This window comes from Pempheris klunzingeri, chromosome 23 (assembly GCF_042242105.1).
Source record: "Pempheris klunzingeri isolate RE-2024b chromosome 23, fPemKlu1.hap1, whole genome shotgun sequence".
Lineage (NCBI taxonomy): Eukaryota > Metazoa > Chordata > Actinopteri > Acropomatiformes > Pempheridae > Pempheris > Pempheris klunzingeri.
This window is the reverse complement of record NC_092034.1, coordinates 17,085,450-17,105,039: the sequence shown is the minus strand read 5'-3', so window position 1 is coordinate 17,105,039 and position 19,590 is coordinate 17,085,450. Positions and strand designations below refer to the sequence as shown.

The 19,590-nt window shown below is 47.8% G+C and overlaps 3 protein-coding genes across 6 annotated transcripts in view; 1 reads left to right on the top strand and 2 right to left on the bottom strand.

The window, feature by feature from the left end:
- map4k2 (mitogen-activated protein kinase kinase kinase kinase 2) overlaps window positions 1-7,443 on the bottom strand; it is a 42,667-nt gene extending 35,224 nt beyond the window's left edge. For both annotated transcript variants that reach the window (XM_070854305.1, XM_070854307.1), the window contains exon 1: window positions 7,177-7,443. In XM_070854305.1, the coding sequence (XP_070710406.1) occupies window positions 7,177-7,269 (93 nt within the window). In that variant the 5' untranslated portion in view covers window positions 7,270-7,443. The remainder of the gene's footprint in view (window positions 1-7,176) is intronic.
- A 599-nt stretch (window positions 7,444-8,042) lies between these two features.
- Window positions 8,043-15,249, bottom strand: men1 (multiple endocrine neoplasia I). The gene is made up of 10 exons (XM_070854976.1): window positions 15,160-15,249; window positions 13,395-13,890; window positions 13,085-13,293; window positions 12,390-12,518; window positions 12,025-12,065; window positions 11,761-11,848; window positions 11,206-11,342; window positions 10,062-10,197; window positions 9,419-9,592; window positions 8,043-9,315 (listed from the first exon to the last, which is right to left on the bottom strand). The coding sequence occupies exons 2-10, from the start codon at window positions 13,828-13,830 to the stop codon at window positions 8,791-8,793; spliced, it is 1,875 nt and encodes a 624-aa protein (XP_070711077.1). The 5' UTR covers window positions 13,831-13,890; window positions 15,160-15,249; the 3' UTR covers window positions 8,043-8,790.
- An 857-nt stretch (window positions 15,250-16,106) lies between these two features.
- rtn3 (reticulon 3) overlaps window positions 16,107-19,590 on the top strand; it is a 30,197-nt gene continuing 26,713 nt past the window's right edge. For all 3 annotated transcript variants that reach the window (XM_070854335.1, XM_070854334.1, XM_070854333.1), the window contains exon 1: window positions 16,107-16,383. In XM_070854335.1, the coding sequence (XP_070710436.1) occupies window positions 16,293-16,383 (91 nt within the window). In that variant the 5' untranslated portion in view covers window positions 16,107-16,292. The remainder of the gene's footprint in view (window positions 16,384-19,590) is intronic.

Here is a 19,590-nt window from a genome sequence, read left to right as displayed (position 1 = left end):
TGAACCCACAGACCAAACAGCAGGACTCATATACGCACCAGTGCTGTGGCACAGCACTTGATTGTGTTCGGCACAAGGCAAGGCAAATCTGTTTATGTAGCATCACTCAGACACAAGGGAATTCAAAGTGCTTTACGGGGACATAAAACACAATAAAAACAAGACACAGAAACGTTAAATAGCATGTAAAAGATAATAAAAGCACAAGAAAATAAATAGTTAAAGCTTAAGAGAAGATGCATTAAAAGACAATAAATAGTTCCAAATCAAAAGAAGTTATGTATTAATGGAAAGCCAACAGTGATGTTTTAAGGCCTGATTTAAATGACAGTTTTACAGACATTAGGTGTTCAGGAAGCTTGTTTTATAGCTGACACACAGTAGTCCCTATCTTGTTAGTAAAATTTGTCCCAGTTTAACACGGTGCCACACTGTCCCACCCACTTTTCTAATCTGTCCAACAGTATTTCATGGTCAACAGTATCAAATGCAGCACTGAGATCCAATAAAATTAGAATGGTACATGGTCTGTATTTGTAGAGCTCCTTTCTAGTTATTTCAACTACTCAAAGCTCTTTACATCACATCCTCATTCATACAGGAGGGATGTCATTTGGAGGAGACTGTTCTTTCATACTCATTCACACACTGAAGCTGCTTCAGGAGCAGGTTGGGGTTCAGTGTCTTACCCAAGGACACTTTGACATGTTGACCCATAGGAGCTGAGGATCGAACCCCCGACCTTCTGAGCCACAGCCGCCCGAACTGTTGTCTAAAGCCAGACTGAAAGAGTGAATTATTTAAGCTGCAGAAAAACAACCCTTTCAATGACCTTTCCCAGAAAAGGCAAGTTTGATATGGGTCAGTAGTTATTTATCACTGAGGACACAAGAGAGACTTAATAGCTGCTGTCTTCAGGACCCGAGGAAAAAAGTGAGGAAAAAAAAGGCCTGACTGAAAAGAACTGTTGACAATTTGCAATATATGTGGTGCTAAGCAGTAAAGAAACATCTCTAAAAAAGGTTGTAGGTTAGGTATCAAGGCAGCAGGTAGTGGCTATAAGATTACACACAATGTCTGACAAGGCTGCACAATCTACAGGTTGGAAAAGTGTCAACTTAGCAGGAGTGGTTTGTATGTGGAGGCACAGGTGACATACAAGTTTTGCCCAGAGACAAGTTACAGACTTTCACTTCACCATTTTCAAAGTCAGAGGTTCGCTCAGCTGGTACGATAGCTGCTCTGCCCCCCACATGCAGCACATTGTGTTTTGCATTACTGAACACAACAGTTCAGAGGACACGGCACGTCACGCCAAACAGGAGGCACAAACCAAAATGCAGTAATGAGCAGACAGCAACTACCAACAAGAACGTCAGCTTCACATTTCACATTTCACTGGCCTGAGGGCTGTGGCATCAGTTAGCGTCTGATTATTTGTGTAGATGATTTCTGCAGATGATTTAAGCTCTGCGATTCTTTTTCCTCATGAGTGACACTGAGGTCTACTGTTGTTTGTTCCATCACATACTGAGGACATGTTCAAGCTCACAAAACCTGGACATGATCATGTTACGGTGATGATGAGTGACTTAGACTAGTTTAGTCTACTATCTCACCTTGGCTGTAACCTTGCACTGATTCCAGAGACAGGATTATTCTCTTGGCACAAGGAGCTGCCAGCACCAGGTGAGTCAAAGTCAGCTGGACTGACGGCAGCATCACGGACTCTGGCCTTATTCTTTGGCAGTGTGATACTAGTTTACCGAAAGAGTCAGAAAGACATCAAAGCAGAGCAGAGTTCATCAGGCAGCAGACTTCCTGACCATCTGGATGGTGTTCAGGAGAGACATGTGGCTCTGTGTTAAGTGGTCAGGGATCAAACATCAGCAGCACTGGAAACTGTGAGTGAGTAGTATGAGTTTGAGTATAATGCTGAAAGGCAAAAGCACAAAGGGTGGCAGGCCGAGGTAGTCAGGTCCTGTTAAAGCCCCTATGTGTACAACTTTAATGTGACTACAGCAGGTTCTGAAATACTCTCATAGCATCAGTCTTTGACTATCAAAAATGTGAAAAATCCAGTTGGGCTCTGAGGCCTTTAATGCATCATCCACTGGTCCTGGCTGGGTCCACAGCACCTCCTTTGATACCATCATCAGGAGGTTTAGAGACTCCAAAGGGGTGTCCAGATCTCACTCAGGAGCAGCAAATCATTCTGACATGAATAACACTCAAACTTTAAAGGCAGAGTCTGCAGCATTGGAGAAACCAACAGAGCCGCTAATTTTCAACCAACCATCCAAAATTCTGGCTTTCCTCCAAAGGCTCCTCCCCACAACACATGAACACTGCCTGACTAACGTTACTGCAGGAGGACAAGGCCATGACAGTGATGAGAAGACCGGCCGCCATCACCACCACCACGGTCCCTCAGTGGCTGGCACACACTCTGAGCTTTTCAGCCTGACAGACAGCCGTGTGTCAGGATGGTACCGTCTAGCTCAGAGTCTCTGCTCCCTGGGCTTCATGCTGGCGGCTCACTAAACAACAGTCTGTGGCGCTCGGCGGCGGCTCGTTCTCGTCCCTCGGCTCAGTGGGTGTCTGAGCTTCCTGCTGCTGACTCACCGCGGTCTGTCGCTGAGCCGCCATTTACACTTTGACTTTCTCTTCCATTCTAGTACAACTAGCTCACTAGCTTTAGCCCTGTGGAGGCCTCCATTCATGCACAGCAATGGGTGCACGTGCAGCGTGGTCACAGGTAGACAGGCAGGTCGGCCGTCCAGTCATTTCATTTGGACTGAATAAAATGATTTAATTAGTTTATTACAGCGCTGATTGTGACCAGATTTTTTTTTCTTTTGTCAAACTTTTTATTTTAGTGATTGTTGTCACGAGAGTTTCAACCAGTTTCTAAAATAAGTTGCAAACTTGCCTTTAACACCCACCCAAAGAAACCGTCATTTTAAGGTTCCAGGTGTATTCTCTGTACCTGGATTACTTCTACAACAAAGGGTTGTTCTGAAAATGCATAGAGTCAATTTATCAATACAATACAAACCCATCCTAATTAGCAGGCCTAATTAGTTCACCCTGTCCCCGTGAACCTGTGACCCAAGTTCCCAAGCAGCACATCAGAGGTGACCGTGGATGTTGTTCTGAAGAAGCTATACTAAGTTCAACTTCCTCAATTCCTCCTGGCTACATCACTCATTCCATTCAGCGACGGCACTGACGTCAGACAGACCGCTCTTCACTGTGGGCATCCACAACAGTGCAGGCAGCGACCAATGGCATCAGCCGGCCGCCTTGACACAACCTGTGGCTCGGCTGCACTCACTTCCTGTTTTCTTTCCTGTTCCATCGCATGGCTTCCTGTGACTACGGTGATAGTAACGTCTCTGAGATGGTTTTTAAACAGCCGAGCCTGAAATAACAGCCATTTAGGGTTACATGATGGGGAAGGAGGAAGTGGACGCTTCACAGCTATTTGATCAGGCCCTCAAACGGCCTCTGAGACAGAAATGGCCAAACTTTGGCCAAAGTGTAATTTCCTCATAATGAGACCACCCCATTTCCTACTGCGTGCAGATGTAAAGCATGGGGCACTGATGGCCTCGATGTTAACCTGACCACTGAAAGCAAGTTGGCAGGGGAAGTGTAGTCCTGTGCCTGTTGTGTTGCACTCATTGTAGCACACGTTAGCTTACAGTGTGTGTGACTTAGAGCTCTCAGACACATTTTAGAAAGCAGCAATAAAAGTAAGCTGAGTTCCATCTGAGCCCCAGCATGCACCCTCCTTTTAGCTCTGCCCCCCCACCCCCTTCCTCACCAGCTGGCTGCTTCCCCTGTCAGTCTGCTGAGAGCACAGAGGCCAACCCACCGCAGCAACGCTACGGCCTCTAAAGCTGAAGTTAATGTGTGGTAATGTAGACCGCGTTCAACAGTAGTTCAGCATGTTACCATGGTTGCATGCTACAGCTGAGGCTGATGGGAATGAAATCCTTTCTGCAGGTATCTGGTCATAAACTAAAGTATTGGAAAAAAGAAAATGTTGTCCTGATGATGGGTTCATTAACACTTCTGCTATCCTGGCATTTCTGATTACGTAGGACTCAGTTTCCCAGAGTGCACTCTAGTCTCCCAACATTATTAGAATTAGTTTAGTGCAGATCTCCCCATCACAGCTGTCCCAGAGGAGCCTCCTGATCGCCCCACTGTGCCGCCCAGACAGGCCCGTGAACCATTCTCACTACTTTAAAGGTGCAACATTAGAGAGAGACCTTCACGTGAACCACACATGCACCGTCATGTTCGTTCATCAGGACACCTGCAGCAGTCAGATAACGGCTTACGGTAGATTATACTAAACTACAGCAGGTGGTGATGACAGGACCTCACCGGCTGTAGCTTACAGTACAGTCACACTACAGTCAGACACAGCGAGGCAAGCACACACCTGACAGTCTGTCAGGTAGAGGTGGAGGGACAGGTGGAGGTGGAGGGACAGGTAGAGGTGGAGGGACAGGTAGAGTTTTGTTATTCATTTTATTTTTTGTGGAAATGCTGGTCCAGCTGTAGTGGAGTCCAGTCAGGACAGAGACCGTGTGGTCTGGCTGTGGAGGACATGGATCAGGACTAATTACATGAAATGTGTGGCGGCCCACACAGTCACGCGTCCAGAGGTTTCACCCCTGACTGCTGCAGCCGCAGCTCCACCAACCCCACCGACAGCAGCAGTGGGAGTCATAATGCACTATTGTCTGCCCCCCCCCCTCCCCAGCAGACACACAGGCTGCAATATGTCCAAATGTTACAGTAATACAAAGATGCTTCTCAGCGCTAACGTCAGCTGAACATTCCTCCCAGCGTGTCATCTGCAGTCCACACTGCATTTAGACGAACAATGGATGAACGTGTGAGGACGTTTATACTCTGCTGCTCCCCTCCCCTCTGACCTCCAGACGCTTTCCAGCTTTTCACTTTCACCACATCTGGACTGCTCTGCTACAGTACAGACAGACAGACAGACAGACAGACAGACAGACAGGCAGACAGACAGGTAGAAAGCAGCAAGTGAAGAATTTAGCAGCCGGACACCACCCCCCCCACCCCTGCTGAATGTTAATGGTGCTCTGCTCTGCTGGATGTGTGAAGCAGAGGCATTGTTTGACACCTTCACCGGGGTTTTTGTGGTCAAAAGAAATCAGTGTCGCTTTAAAAAAGCTCTTCATTGACTGAGTGTTAAAGTGGAACACAGTCAGGCTCATGGTCGACCGTTTAACCCTCCTGCTGTCCTAAGGGTCAAAAATGACCCCCACCATGTTTAACAGCAGAGAAAACCCCCTAAACGCTCTGAGATGACTTGTGCTGTGAGCGGCGCTACACAAATAAAACTTAATTGAATTGATGAATAACAGGTTGTTTCATCATGCAAACTAGATTTGGGATTTAAAATTCAATTAAGCTGCTTTATTTTAGGGGTTTAATGAAGGCGGGGGTCATTTTTGACCCTTAGGGCAAGTGGAATATACAGACTGTTAAGACATCACAAGGGTTAAAGGGGATCAAAGTGGATGCAGCAGAACTACAGGTATCACCTCTTTTGTTCCACACACATTACCTACAATGCACCTCGGCCGCTGCCACAGTTGGGGTGTGTTGTGCCGGCAGCAGCAGCAGCAGCAGCAGCAGCTCACGGCCATCTAACTCCTCACCACCACGTTATTCTCCTACTTTTCTGACTCAGAGTCTTCAGCCCCGACCGACACCGACCCAAGTGACATCACTTAAGGTCCTTTATCAGGCTGCACTCGGCTCCCTCCGGACACACTTTCCGTTGGTTTGACACACATGGAGCAGAACTCGTGGAAACACAGAGACACATTCTCTCCAGTGTCCGTAGGAACCTCAGTGGTGGAGTGAGTGGAGACGAGGTCAAACAGCATCATCAGCATCAAACTTCATCTTCCTCACTGCTCCTGCTCAACTCCTTTGTGCCACATTTACTGGAAAAAGTCAAGAGGAAGACGTGTCTGCTATTCTGAAAGCTCTGAAATAGTTTGGTCATGTGAGTCTCTGCTTCACCTGCATACAGGTGACAGGACAGAAACCATATCCAGCCACCCATGAAGAGTGTGTGACAGCAGCACTCAGGTCTCCTGGGGGCCTCACGAACACACTAACAGCACTGGTGCTTCCTCTCAGCCTGCAGCCCTCCATATGTACGCAGAGCAGCTCCTCGGCTGCTGCTGCTGCTGCTGCACGGACTCAGTGCTCAGCTCACAGCACAGTGCACAGTTTGTCTCACCTGCCAAGGCCAAACCAAACGAACATGAGCTGAAAACGCATCACTTCCTGCACCACACTGGCGTTCTCATGGGGAGGAAACAGAAAAGGCTGTTTCATCTGTTAACAGTCAATTAGTGAGACACAGCAGATGAGGAGTAAAAAAAATGCAACAACACACATTCTCATGCAGCAGGATGCACAGGGTGGGGTGGGGTGGGGGGGCAGGATGTTTGCATCCTGATGCTTAAATCGTGAAAAGAGATGGCATGAAACCTCCATGATGTATAAATCCACATGTATCACCTAGTCTGCTGCTGACCACTATTCCCTTCATCCCTCTGTACGGATGAAGCCTTTAGTCCACGAAACGTTACACAAGAGTGAAAATGACACACGACGCTTTTTTTGTGACATTATTTGGACCACAAAGGACAAAGAAGAACAGACGTGTGACAAACTGGACCCAGACGACATGACAGCTTCAAAATGACTGAGATGATGTGGAATAGTGAAACGGTCTGTTATGTGACAGTCCTGTCAGTCCTGGGGAGACTTTAAGAGTTAGAAGGGTTTATTGTAATGATATAATGGAAGCACACAGGCTTCAGATCCTCTGGAGATCCCTCACACCGAGTAGAAGCATTAGCACTGAGGACATGATGTTCACCTGTTGTGGATGTGATCAGGGCTCAGCAGCAGGTGTGCTCCCCCCCCCCCCCCCCCCCCTTACTGAGGCCAGGACGACAACCTGCTCACTCTCTTCATGTCTCTGCTCACCTTATCAAAGCCTGCCGCATGCAGCACTTGACTCTGTAACACACACGTTCACCTGGAGGACAGGAAGTGTGTGTGCAGTGCGTCCATGACCTCAGGCACGTTCTCACTCACCTTGAACACATCTCCGTAGGTGCCGCACCCAATCCGGTCGATGAGCTCGTAGTCATCCAGGGGGTCCAGGAAGGACACCCCTATCCTGTCCATGTCGGGGTCTGTGGGGAGCTGGCGGGCTCTCTACTCACACATCCCGGCTGTGAGTGTCGGAGAAGCGGGGAGGCGGCTCGACACCCTCCTCCTATCTGACCGACGGCTTAATGGAAACTAATTGGAGCTGACTAATTGCTGGCGTATCGATCCGGCTGGCGTGCACACACACACACACACTGACACTGTACAGGCGTCTGTGAGTGGAGGGTCCCGAGCGGAGCTGCAAGTCAGATCACGCATGAGCAGGAGCCCACACTGTAAAAAGAGCCCACACTGTAAAAAAAAAAAAAAAAAAGAGCCCACACTGTAAAAAAAAAAAAAAAAAAAAAAAAGAGCCCACACTGTAAAAAAAAAAAAAAAAGAGCCCACACTGTAAAAAAAAAAAAAAAAAAAAAAGAGCCCCCACTGTAAAGAGTCCGCACTGTAAAAAAAAAAGAGCCCACACTGTAAAAAAAAAAAAAAAAGAGCCCACACTGTAAAAAAAAAAAAAAAAAAAAAAGAGCCCCCACTGTAAAGAGTCCGCACTGTAAAAAAAAAAAGAGCCCCCACCGTAAAAAGAGTCCGCACTGTAAAAAAAGAGCCCCCACTGTAAAAAAAGAAAAAAAAGAGCCCACACAAAAAAAGTCTGCACTGTAAAGAGTTCACATTGTAAAGAGTCTGCACTGTAAAAGAGTCCGCAGTGTAAAAAGAGTTTTACAGTAATTAGCCTCTCACAGGTCACTCCTGTGAACATGTGCCTCCAGAACACACACAAGCCAACCAGATCACACTCAGGTTTTCATCAGGTCTTTATTACTCGAAGATACAAAACAAGAACAAAAACCACAAGTCATCAAGCAAATAGGGCCACCTAATGTGGCTCCGTCTCAACAGTGCATGGTCTTCCTGGTCTTCTCTAATCATTAGAAATAGGCCTAGCTCAGCTATTCTCAAAACTAAAGGCCACCTACTTTAGAAAAGAACAAAGGCAAAGTAAGGCAACATAGAGCTAGCAAAAAAGAAGCTGTAGATAGAGCAGAAGTGGACAATGTTACACAGTAACTATCCTAAATGAATCACTTCCAAGGCTTCAGTCATGAACACGTTCCTAATGGTATAAGTTGGTATTTACACATCTCCAGGTTGTATTCTGGTCATCCTCGTTACTTTGGCTTCAAACATCCACATGTAAGTCAATGACAAGTTGATAGTCGGTGTGCAATTGGCTGCCAATTAATACACAAACTAATGATGAGTGAGTGCTTACAATCCATCACACCAGGCAGTTTTCTGGCTGTAGTTAAATAAAGACAGAATCAAATGCTCGTTCGTTCACTTCAAACTTGATATGGGACGCTTCATTCAGGTGTGCAAGTCAAACATACTGCTGGGAACTATGAGGACTGACTGAACTGGACCTCCACATGAAAACACAGGGAAAAGTTTTACAAACCAAAGCGAGGTTAATCAGGTGTCGCGTTGCTGTTCACAGTATGTCCCACAGAGTCTCCGCCCCTCCTCCCACAACAGTCAACAGGTTTACAGCGACTTGCGCTGCCGCTTCATGAAGGACATGGAGTAATCCCCGGCTGCTGTGCTCTTCTGCCTCTTCATCTGGACCTGTGACTGAGCCGTGAGCTGCAGCTTGATGGCGCTGGAGTTCACCTTGGCTGCACACAGCAGCTCCTTCATCCCCTTCATCTTCTCACTCTGGAAGACGACCACAGGACCGGCCGGGGAGGGGGACGCCTGCTGCTGGGATGACGGTGAAGGCGCACAGTCTGGGCTTGGGGACTTGGGTTTTCCTTCGGTGTCCCCGCCCCGCAGGCCCTGAGAGGAGCGTCGGCGGCCCCCTACCTCTCCCACCTTCTTGGGCTGGGCTGCTGCTGCTGCTGGCTGGGTGGATGGAGAGGTGGGGGCAGCAGGAGGAGAGGAGCTCTGCTCCTCCAGCTTGGACTCTCTCCTGGGGCCTCGTCTGCGGCCCTCCCGGGGGTCATCACTGGACTGGTCATCATCATCTTGGGACTCTGGCTCTTTGGTAATGATGGACACCTTCTGACGCACCTTAGGAATCAGACCACGGCATGTCAGACACATCAGGCCTCTCTCGAGCACACACACACACACACACACACACACACACACAGAGCTTTTCTGGGTTTCTCACCTGAGCGTCGAAGCGGCTCAGAGACTGGACCAGGTAGGTGGCCCAGCCCACATGAAGGACCGGCGTGGGACTGCCTTCCTCCCACTTGCAGATACCATCATAGAATTGCAGCAGGTGGGCAAAGCATTCAGAGTCCTGGAGGGCCGAGAGGGCTGCTGCCTGCTTGGGGTGTTCCTGACAGACATTGGGGAGGGAGGGGGTTATTATGTTATGTAGTCTAATCTGGCCGGTTCACATCATTTCCTACATGCCTAAACATTAGCCTGTTCATTGTGAACAAGTTGGCCGTTAGCAGCAAGTTTCCCTTCTGGTTCCACAGTTCCACCTGCAGTCAGTGGGTGTGTGTTCAGTAACAACTTGGCTCTACATGACAACTGCAGTTTGTGAGGCTCACCGGTTTTATTTCAGTGACGAAAAATGAGCACTTTTATTAGGTTTCTAACTGGGTTGGAGATATCCTCAGATGTGATCATCATCATCATCATCATCATCCTCCTCCACACAGGATGCTGATACCAGGTGGGTCTTGGTCTCATATTCATTTCTTTCGACTGACGACCAAACTAAAGAGCTATAGACTGTAAATGACATGAAGTGAGCAGATGTGCTGTGCTGCAGCTGCTCCCTGGTTGGGGATACTCACCTTGTCTGCTCCCTCTCCGCCCTCCCCCAGACTCTCTGCAGCAGCAGCCGTCTCCTTCAGCAGGGTGGGGATAACATCATTTGCAATGTCAAAGAACTCCTTGTAGATCTCCTCATCCTCACGGAAATAGTTATAGCTGTGAGAGCAGAAGGAGTTTTAATATTGACGGGGGGGGGTTAAATGTGTCTGACAGTGTCCTCTACAGGCCACACACATCTTCTACTATCTACTCAGTGACTTTCCCACAAGACATCACTACAAAGCATTCAGATGAGCAGAGGCTTCTGTCTGAGACATATTGATCACTAGAGGCAGTGCAACAGTCCAGACAGGAGGAGCAGTGAACCGAAAGGCTCCACACACTCCCTGTCAAAGCAGGAAAACAATGGAGGAGCAGGAAGAGGAAGCCGATAGATGGGGAGGGAATGTGTGGTCTGGTGGGTCACTGTTGGTATTTTTAGCAGCAGCTCATGAACAGGGAGGGGAGAGCTGGACACTTCCTGGTTCACCACAGCCTCTCAAACTGATGGAGACTGGGTGCCTCTGTGTGGATGTGTCAGGAAAACCACCAGGGAACGATCTCAACCAGAGCTCCAACTCAGCTGTCACATCACTATTGCTGTTCGTACTACTTTAAGTCTTCTTTTTGATGGAATATCGCTGCTAAAAGCATTTAGTTTTTAGTGTTGTCACAACACAAGTCCTTTGCTGCCACCTGGTGTTGGTGTGGACAGATGTTGGACAGAGCTGAGGCCGCTGTGGGACGACCACCTCCTTCCTGTTTACAGCACAACAGCCCTGCTGTCAACTGTGGAATCACACAGGCCTCAGTATTAATGAATTCAAATATCAAGCTAAATTACATAAATAACTCTCTCCACAAAAATGTTTAGCGCTGTATAGAAATGTAGAAAAATCCACTTCTACAAAAACAAGGTTCACAAACGTGTTTCTGATGCGCACACACAAACACTCCTTGTGTTAAATGAACACTGTCAGACACTGAATCTGGCTCGATACCAGCCATGTCACACCCAGGCTCTCTTTGCCCCCATTCTCTGTTTGCCTCTTCACTGTCGCTTTCTAATAATAGTACAAAAAAAAACAACTAAAATGACAGAAAGTAGTGCATATGTGAACTCACTCCTGCATGACTTGAGCTGCCTCGGCCCAGGCCCTCAGAGCGTCGCGCACATTCCTGTGTCTGTAGTGGAAACCGGCCAGGTACATGTAGGGGTAGATGTGCTCGTTGTTGTAGTACTTCTGAGCTGAACTCACAGCCTGAGAGAGAGCACACACAAACACAGGAGAAATGACTTCCTCTTATACGTGTTGATCTGCAAAGACACACAAGGAGTGTTTGCGCCACACCGCCACACAATTTTCATTGCACAAAATCAATTCGTTGTCACATTCATGTCACGTCAGAGGCGGGACAGTCCATGACATGGTGGTGCTGATCCATAGAGCCAGTACAATGATTCACTGGTCAGCTTATCATTATTGATGGATTTTAGGCACTTGCATGATTCTTGCAGTTTATGGGTTGTAGCCACATGGCTCACTGGAAGTCCCTTTGGATAAAAGCAGCAACTACATAAGTATGCTGTCACATGTTGGGAAACACTGGAGCCCACAGAAACATTTCTTCACATCCTGCCAGTGTACGTGCTGTGCAGCCTGATGGAAACAGTCTTACCTGGAGGTGAATTTTCAGGGGGTTCTCCTTGCCTGGGATTGGCTCCTGATCTTCAAGGTCTGCCAGAGTGCCCATGGCCATTGGATACCTGGTACACAGAGCAGAACAGGAGGAGGGTGTGGAATTCAGAAGGCTTACATATGAACTCTTTATGAGGGCTGGACTACAGAGTACGTTCAAGAGAGGAAATCTTCTGAACACTGGACAGACAGTCTATAACACACTGAGACATTAAGACACGTCTCGTTTCTTACTAGCTCTTACCTGTCCAGGTCGCCGCGTTCATACAGTAACCAGAGGAGTTTCTTTAAATCAGGGAGGAGAAGGAAGAGATCATCAGGGCAAGAGTCATGTCATACTCAAACATTGTTTTCACTTGCTTCTACTTTGCTGTTAAGCTAGTGTCAGTCAATCACTTCATATAAACAGCCTTCCACTGGCTCGATCGAGCTCTTTCCTGATGAACTTTTAACGTGACACAGCCAGCATCAGTACATTTAACTGACTTTTCCGGGTCAAGTGTTGAGAGCAGGTGTTACCGGTGGATGTTTCAGAAGAAACAGATGATGACAATTTCTAAACAATCATGCCGGTTTCAAAGCCACTGCTCACTACAAGGCAGCTCTCACCTGCTGCAGCTGCAGGAGCTCAGAGCTGTCAGTGTGCAGGTCCAGTGAGGGGTTGATGGCACAAATCATGAAGGCCACCTCCATGTTTCTGTCACACTTCATGTAGGAGCCCTTCAAATACAGCCAGCTCTGAGGGGGGGAGGGGACACAACCACAACCATGTACACACAGAAAAGCAATGTGAATCTTAAAATCACAGGAGGTAAACATCAGATACTAGACATCATTAGTCAAATGATGCTCACTACTGTATGGCTATCTTCATGTTGACTTGACTAAAAAGAAGCTCTAGGATTTAGAGACATTTCCTCATCGCTGTACATATGAGAGCATTCACCATAATAAAAGAATCCACAGCTCTGAGCAGGCTGCTTTCACACCCGTAGTTGGGCTCACTTTGTCCAGACCAAAGGACAAGACCACACTGAACTAGTGCAAGCGGACTGAGAGGTTTACACATGAAGATACGTGGAGTAACTTGTGAGGTAATCCTGCATCATCAGTGCCACGTAGATCCACGAGGGGACTGGGAGCAGGTCACTGAACCTCATGTGGTTTAATGATCTTTTCTGGTGTCACAAAGGGCTCACATACATGACGCACTCATACATCTTGAGCTATTGTTTGTCTTTTGACTTTGAACAGGGTCTGGCTGCTGTTCCATCATTATTCAGATAACTGGAGGTAGGCCTCACCTTCTCACTGACTCCTGTTGTGACTGTTTGTCCTCGTCGGTCCTCGTTACCCTTTCCGTGCCAGGTGACCTCAGCTGTCTCTTCACCGTTCTTGCTGAAAATCACCCAGGCGTGGTCCTCAGACAGTGCCAGGTGGACGTCCTTCAGACCTAGAACCTGGCAGGCTGCCACCACAGCAAATGCCACACCGGAGCTGTCCAGTTTGGTACCTGGGTCAAATTGAACAAAGAATTATTTTCAGCAATTCTGCATCACTAAGTCAATACTCTCCAAACAAGCTCATTTCATTATAATACTTGTAATGTTGTACCAGTGATGAGACTGAAGAGGGACTGGATGTGGGCCCGGTCCTTGAAATAAGAGCGGCTGAGACTGTTCCAGATTACGTCAGACACTTTCTTCACCAGCTCCCTGCTGGACCCTGCAGCATTCCTCCTGTACTGGGACAGGTCCACCGCACCGCGGATCTGGGCCGTGAAGCGCTCGTACAGTGCAGAAATCATGCCCAGCTCCACCGTGGGGAAGCATGAATTGGGACAGTCCGGCTCCAGCGGCTCAAACCGAACCCCCGGAACGTTAATGGGGATGACCCTGTTCACAGCAAGGAAGTGTTCAACAAAACCCAGGACCAGGGAGAGAAGGGCTAGGTCTGGCTCAGACTTATGGAGCTCAGCATCAAACAGTTGAACCACGCCGTCGATCCCCCGCAGGGGAAAGTGCTTCTTCTGAGCCGAGTGTAATCCCATGATGTCCTCTCCTGCAGTACTGAAAGTTCCAGCCGTCAGCTCAGCTCCACATCAGTGATGCTGCGGAAAGTAGGTAAAGTCAAAAGACAGCTCTTCAAATCATTTTTCTGATCCTCTACTTTCTGTTGTCCTGTCTGTGGCTCTAAGCTCCAAACCCAGTGGTTCCCACTCAACGTTTAATTCTTTCAGAAACACCTCTCAAATAAAGAGTTTCACTTTTGAAAAAAGGAACCAGTCAGCCAGCGAACAGTCACATCACTGATGTGTTTTTAATAGTTTTTGACTCCAGAGGAGGATCATCCATCAGGCTGTGATGCACACAGCTGGATTTACTGATCAGTGGATTATTATTATTATTATTATTGGCCAGTAAATACTGAATACTGCCAGATTAGTTCCCTAAAAATTCCACATTTACAGCACATTAACATTTCCAAAAGGCTGAACATTCTTTAACAGAGATCTACCTAAAGGCTATAAAAACAACCTATTTCACTTTACATTCGGAAAATTAAAATAGATTTCTAAATACTAGATGTTTTTAAATCCTGTGTGCTGCTCTTTGGTATAATCCCTATAGCAACACATCTACAGATGTAGCAAAGGGCTTCACACAAGTTACACAGGTGTGTCCTCACAGTCCCAGCCCTGATCACTGCGCTACTGTGGGACGAGGACGTTAACCAAAACCAGACACGGACGTGGGCAGAGACCCCCCCACGGAGCAGCTGCAGCCCCCTGCACAGCGCTGCTCCGCGGACAGACGGACGGACGGACGGACGCCGGGTCCGTGAACGCGGCCCCTGTGTGGGGCTGTGGTGGGCGGGGCACCCCCGCTGCTGCACACGGACACTAATACGATGCAAAGCTGCAAATAAAAGCGTTAAGAGCTTCTTGACTGGGATGTTGAGGCAGATCATAAATGCGCTCAGTCTCTGAATACACACCGAAACACCCCAGTTCATTAATTCATTAGCTAGCCGGGTTGGTTTACGTTAGGCTAACTAGCTAACTTTACTAAGTTAACGCCAGCTACCCATTTAGGCTTGCTGGTGGTGCTGCTCTGCTGAGTGAACACTACGGTGTTTAAGGAACTAAGAGAGCTCAAGTGCAGAAATCTCCCGCGGCAGAAACAGTGACAGACAGCTTGGGAGCATCTGGCTGAATGAAGAGGCTAACAAGCTAACGAGCTACTAGTTAGCTAAACCCACCACTTTTAGATAACACCATTCCCCGAACACTCTCGATATAGCGCCACAAAGTGCCGCAGCCCGGACCCGCTCTCCTGTGCGGCCACTGGAGAGGAGCCCAGCTCCGGAGACTACATACCCGTCTGCTTTCTCACAGCCTCGGCCACATGTTTTTGTTTGTGTCCCCTTTTTGCCGCGCACTTCACTCCGCTCCAGACTCGCTCGCGCTGCCTTTCCTCTCTCTCCACGCGGGCGTCACGGAGCAGATCTCAGAACGACATGTGGGCCGCAGCTGACCCTCCGCGGGCCCATCCCCGCGCTTAGAGATCTGATCCACTGCGCGCACGCTCTCCTCCCGTGTATGCTGGGAAATGTAGTTCATAATGCGTCATTCCAAACTTTCCCGGTAGAGGGCAGCATGGTGCCTCCGTGTGATGCACTGCCTCGAAATGGAACAAAGGTAACCATTACATAATGGAAAACAGGCTACGTTAAAACCTGCACTGTTTCCCATTGTGCAGAGTTGGACTGTAGCCTTAAATCCACTGAATCTTTAATTTATTATTCAAGACAATTTAATGTGTGGCCACGGCTGGTTTTCTTACAAACAGCTCGAACTCCCATCAGAGTATGCATTCAAACCAATAAACAAACTGTTTAGCAGAAATAATTTTGGTATAATTTACTCAGCTGTCTAACGCAGCATCCCAGTGACTTTCCAGCTAATGGCCGAAGCAGGCAGGAGGAGCCCGCTGCAGCTCAGAGCAGGTACAACATGGTGTCAGTGTTCAGGAATATTCCTGCTGCTGCGTTCAATGCTGTCGGACATTTCTGCACTTCACAACACGAACGGCTGCATTTTACCGACTTACTTGAGTATTAGTTCCTGGAATAGGTTTTCAAAGGCAGAGAGCACAGAGGAAAACGTGATGATTATAACACTTATAGCCACTCGCTGGTTTTATGTGATCGGACCCTGCACGCAGTGACGCGTCCTGTTGGTCAGGTTGAAGTTGAGACATCGGAGCTTGAGCAGAGCCCGTGAACGTGTCTCGGCCGACATGTTTTCTCCGTCCTCCATGACAGTCCGCCTTGTTTCTCTCCATCTCTGCACAGCCCACAGTGCTCGGACGGTGCGTGAAGTTGCGGAGCCGAGTCCCGCTCTTGGGGAAATCAGAGGAAAGCCAGACGACGTCTACAGTATACGAGCATTTACAAAGAGACGATAGACGCTTCGCCGCCTTTGTGCAGTTGTTTTAAAACTACATTAAAATGGATCCAATGACTCAGTCCACCCAGATATCATCGTCGCAGGGGTTTGCCGACGGACACAATTCTGCTGCCAAAGAGTCCAAGCTGTCCGGTAAGAACGTTGAGTTAACGAGCCAAATGGCGGTTTGAACTCAATGTTTCACCACTATGAAACCATACGTGTGTCCGTTTGTGTTTACTGACATAAGATATTTCTGGTTTCATGGGGAAACAAGAAGTCCGTGGCGCAATGATGAAATGTAGACCTGTAGCCATTGTTGTGTGGAAGCGCTGCTCCCGTGTCTCAGCTGCGATGTGAACACCCGTGCTGGCTGACCATACCTGGTACAGTCCTGCCCCGCGGTGTCTGTGGACCTGCGGCCTGATCCGCGCCGCTGTCTCCTGACAACATCACACCGAAGGCCGGTTGTCAGCGTGCCACCGTGGGGCTCGGGGCTGAGGGGGCACCGAGGGGCTCAGCCCGGCAGCGGCACGTCGGTTCACACGGCTCCCCGCTGAGTGGCGTTATCACAGACTGACTGATTAGCGGGCCAATTTGAAAAAGGGAGACTTTTCTTTTCAAATACGTGGTGCTTGGTGCGTTTGATTTCAGCCGAATTGAAATGTGTAGCTGAATGACCGTTAACGTTGTCTTACATGATGCAGCACGAGGTGCGTGTGCTTATTGACGAGTACATTGTGTTTACGTGACAGTTTTTATCGGGAGGTCTGGGGTGACAAAGCGTTGTGGGCGCTACATGCTGCGATGCTCTGCACTGCAGATGCATTGTTACTGGGCAACTGCCAGGAAAGGGAGGACCTCTTAAAGGCGCATTGCCCTTTTTCTGTCGGTGCCTAGATGTTGGTGACAGTCCAGAACAAAACATCACGCCTGAAGAGCTTCAGTACTATCATCTATCTCCTTTCTGTCTAATAAGTGACACCACCCCAGGCTAGTACTCTTTTTAGATGTTCAGACTACACAGTCTAGACTAGCCTAATTAAAACACAGGGACAGCGTTGTCTCCTGGGGCCTTATTGACAGCTTATTGTGTAAAAGGGAGTGGCAGCTTCTCCATCACTGCATGTGTGTGTGTGTGTGTGTGTGTGTGTGATTTGAACTCTGTGGTTCAATCAGCCACAACATGTGAGCCATTTGAAAATGCTTCAACGGCATGTTGTGTTAACCGAAAGCCTTGTAGGTTTTAAAGAATGCTGCGTGACCCATGTGGTAATGGGCGTTGAGCTGGGTGTGGCAGGGCGTGGCACATGATGCCTCAGCTTGATCCTGTTAAGTCCAGGAGGGCAAAAATTGTACACAAACGTCTCTGCAAATCTACTGGGACACAATAAGCACTTGAATTCCCATCAGAAAGCCTTTTGGACCATGGTTCTCTCCATGCTTAGTCATTTGATGTATAGTAAGATGGCAACAATGAACAAATGATAATGCTGGATAAGCAGCGTAGATAAAGAATGGATGGACTGTCTAGTCAACAGTTCTAGACGGCTCCAATCTCAGAGAACTTTGTACTTTTTTCCCCCCGTATATAGCTTGGGATTCACTCACCTATAGCACACTTTAAATATTCAGAAGTGGCTCACGCAGCAGTAAATAAGATGCACTGCCACAGCCTTTAATGAGCTTCTGATGGAGCTCGTTTTTGTCTGCCAGAATCAGAATTTCTCACCCTAAGCCCTGACCAAACTCATCAGTGATCATGGTTGTTTAGCCATAGTCACCTCCAAATATGGGCTTTTGGTCCTATTCTGCATCCACCTCATACAGAAAGACTATGTTTGTAGATGTGCTCTTCCTACTCAGAGAACTTCCAATCATTGCAAATTTGGATCTCACTTTCTTCAACTTGTAAACAACTTGTTTTTGGTGAAAAGGTGTTTCTTTGAACTGTGATTACAGGAAGAAATCATGATAAATTAGTAAAATGGCTGGTAAGAGTGATCCAGCTCTGTGAAATATGAAAATATTCTCAAATAGCAGCTGTTATTTACTTCAGCTGCAAAGTGAGGTCATCAGTGGAAATGGGCTTTCCTGACAGGCTTTGAATTTGAAACATGCACAGGAAGTGTTGATTTGCAGTGACGATAGCTTAACGATCAAAAGCAGCCAAGTCGAAGTCAAATTATTGATAGTAGGCAGGAGTAGGTTTCTCTGAGAGTCTGTGGACGTCACTGCTAACAGATGGCCTGGCCCGCCTCTCAGCTTCTGTCTGTAGCTGAGCCCATTCCACATCCACTCGCACACTGATGAGTGACACTAGTCACAAAGGAAGTGGCACACTTCAAAATTAGGACCTCATTTCTCAAACTACATTGCATCAGCTTTTCGGGGGAAGTTAGCTTCTGACTCGGTCTATGTATTGCTGCATTGCATGCATTTGTGATTAACACAGATTGTTGCAGCACGCAGACACTTAACGGTAATTCTCAGCTCACGGCTTGATAGCTGTACCTCCTTGTTCAGTGTTACAGCAGTCTCTGGGCTCATCCCTCCTCAGAGGATTGTTCTATTATGAGCAGACTGTCCTTTTTATATTACTGGTGGATTACTGACGCCACTTTTCACTTTGATCCGTTACCTCCATGGAAAAAAACAGGACAAACGTTAACTCATCAGATGTTATGTAAACCAGTACCAGAGCAGAGAAGTGAATTCATACTGAACAGTGAACTCCAATTACTGTAGGTAGTGGTGTCCCAAACGTAGTGCTGTACTAATGAGCTGTACTAATGGGTTGCTTCCTAACCCTGCAGTGTGACTGCTAAGAGTGCACACCACGCAGGTTAACGTTGTGATCACTGTAAACTGCTTTAAAGTGAAGCACACAAGCAGAGCTTGAAGGAACACTGAGTCCCTTCTGCCTCTCCGTCCCTGCACACAACGCTGCCCTCCTTCCTCCACTCCCTGCTGGAGCGGACCACATCACTGAGGTCACAGAAGCGATCATATAGGGGGAGGGGGGTGGCAGGCATTACGCAGTTGACCCGGCCCGCAGCATCACTGCTCTACTACATGAGCCTAAGAAGCCCAAGATCACAGTGGCAAAGCTGATTCTGCTTCCTGTCTGCTAGTGACACAGAGTAACTGTGGTATCTGGAATGTAACTGTGTGTCTTAATGCTGCAGTCATCAGTACTTTATATATTAACAGTGACTCCAGTGACTGTGTCACTGTGTCAGGTGTCAGCTCACAGAGGTTTTCGGCCTCTTTAAGCTCATACTGGGAGCTGTATGGCCCACACACTCTGATCTCTTGAGCCTCATTTCCAGCAGCTGTTTTTAGCTAAAAGCCAAAAGA

Excerpts from the sequence above, each read along its gene's own strand:
- men1 (XM_070854976.1), bottom strand. The coding sequence starts at position 13,830 with ATGGGATTACACTCGGCTCAGAAGAAGCACTTTCCCCTGCGGGGGATC. Across the intron at positions 11,849-12,024 it reads GAACGCGGCGACCTGGACAG|GTATCCAATGGCCATGGGCA; the intron begins GTAAGAGCTAGT and ends TCTGTGTACCAG. Across the intron at positions 10,198-11,205 it reads GCAGCTCAAGTCATGCAGGA|CTATAACTATTTCCGTGAGG; the intron begins GTGAGTTCACAT and ends CTGCTCTCACAG.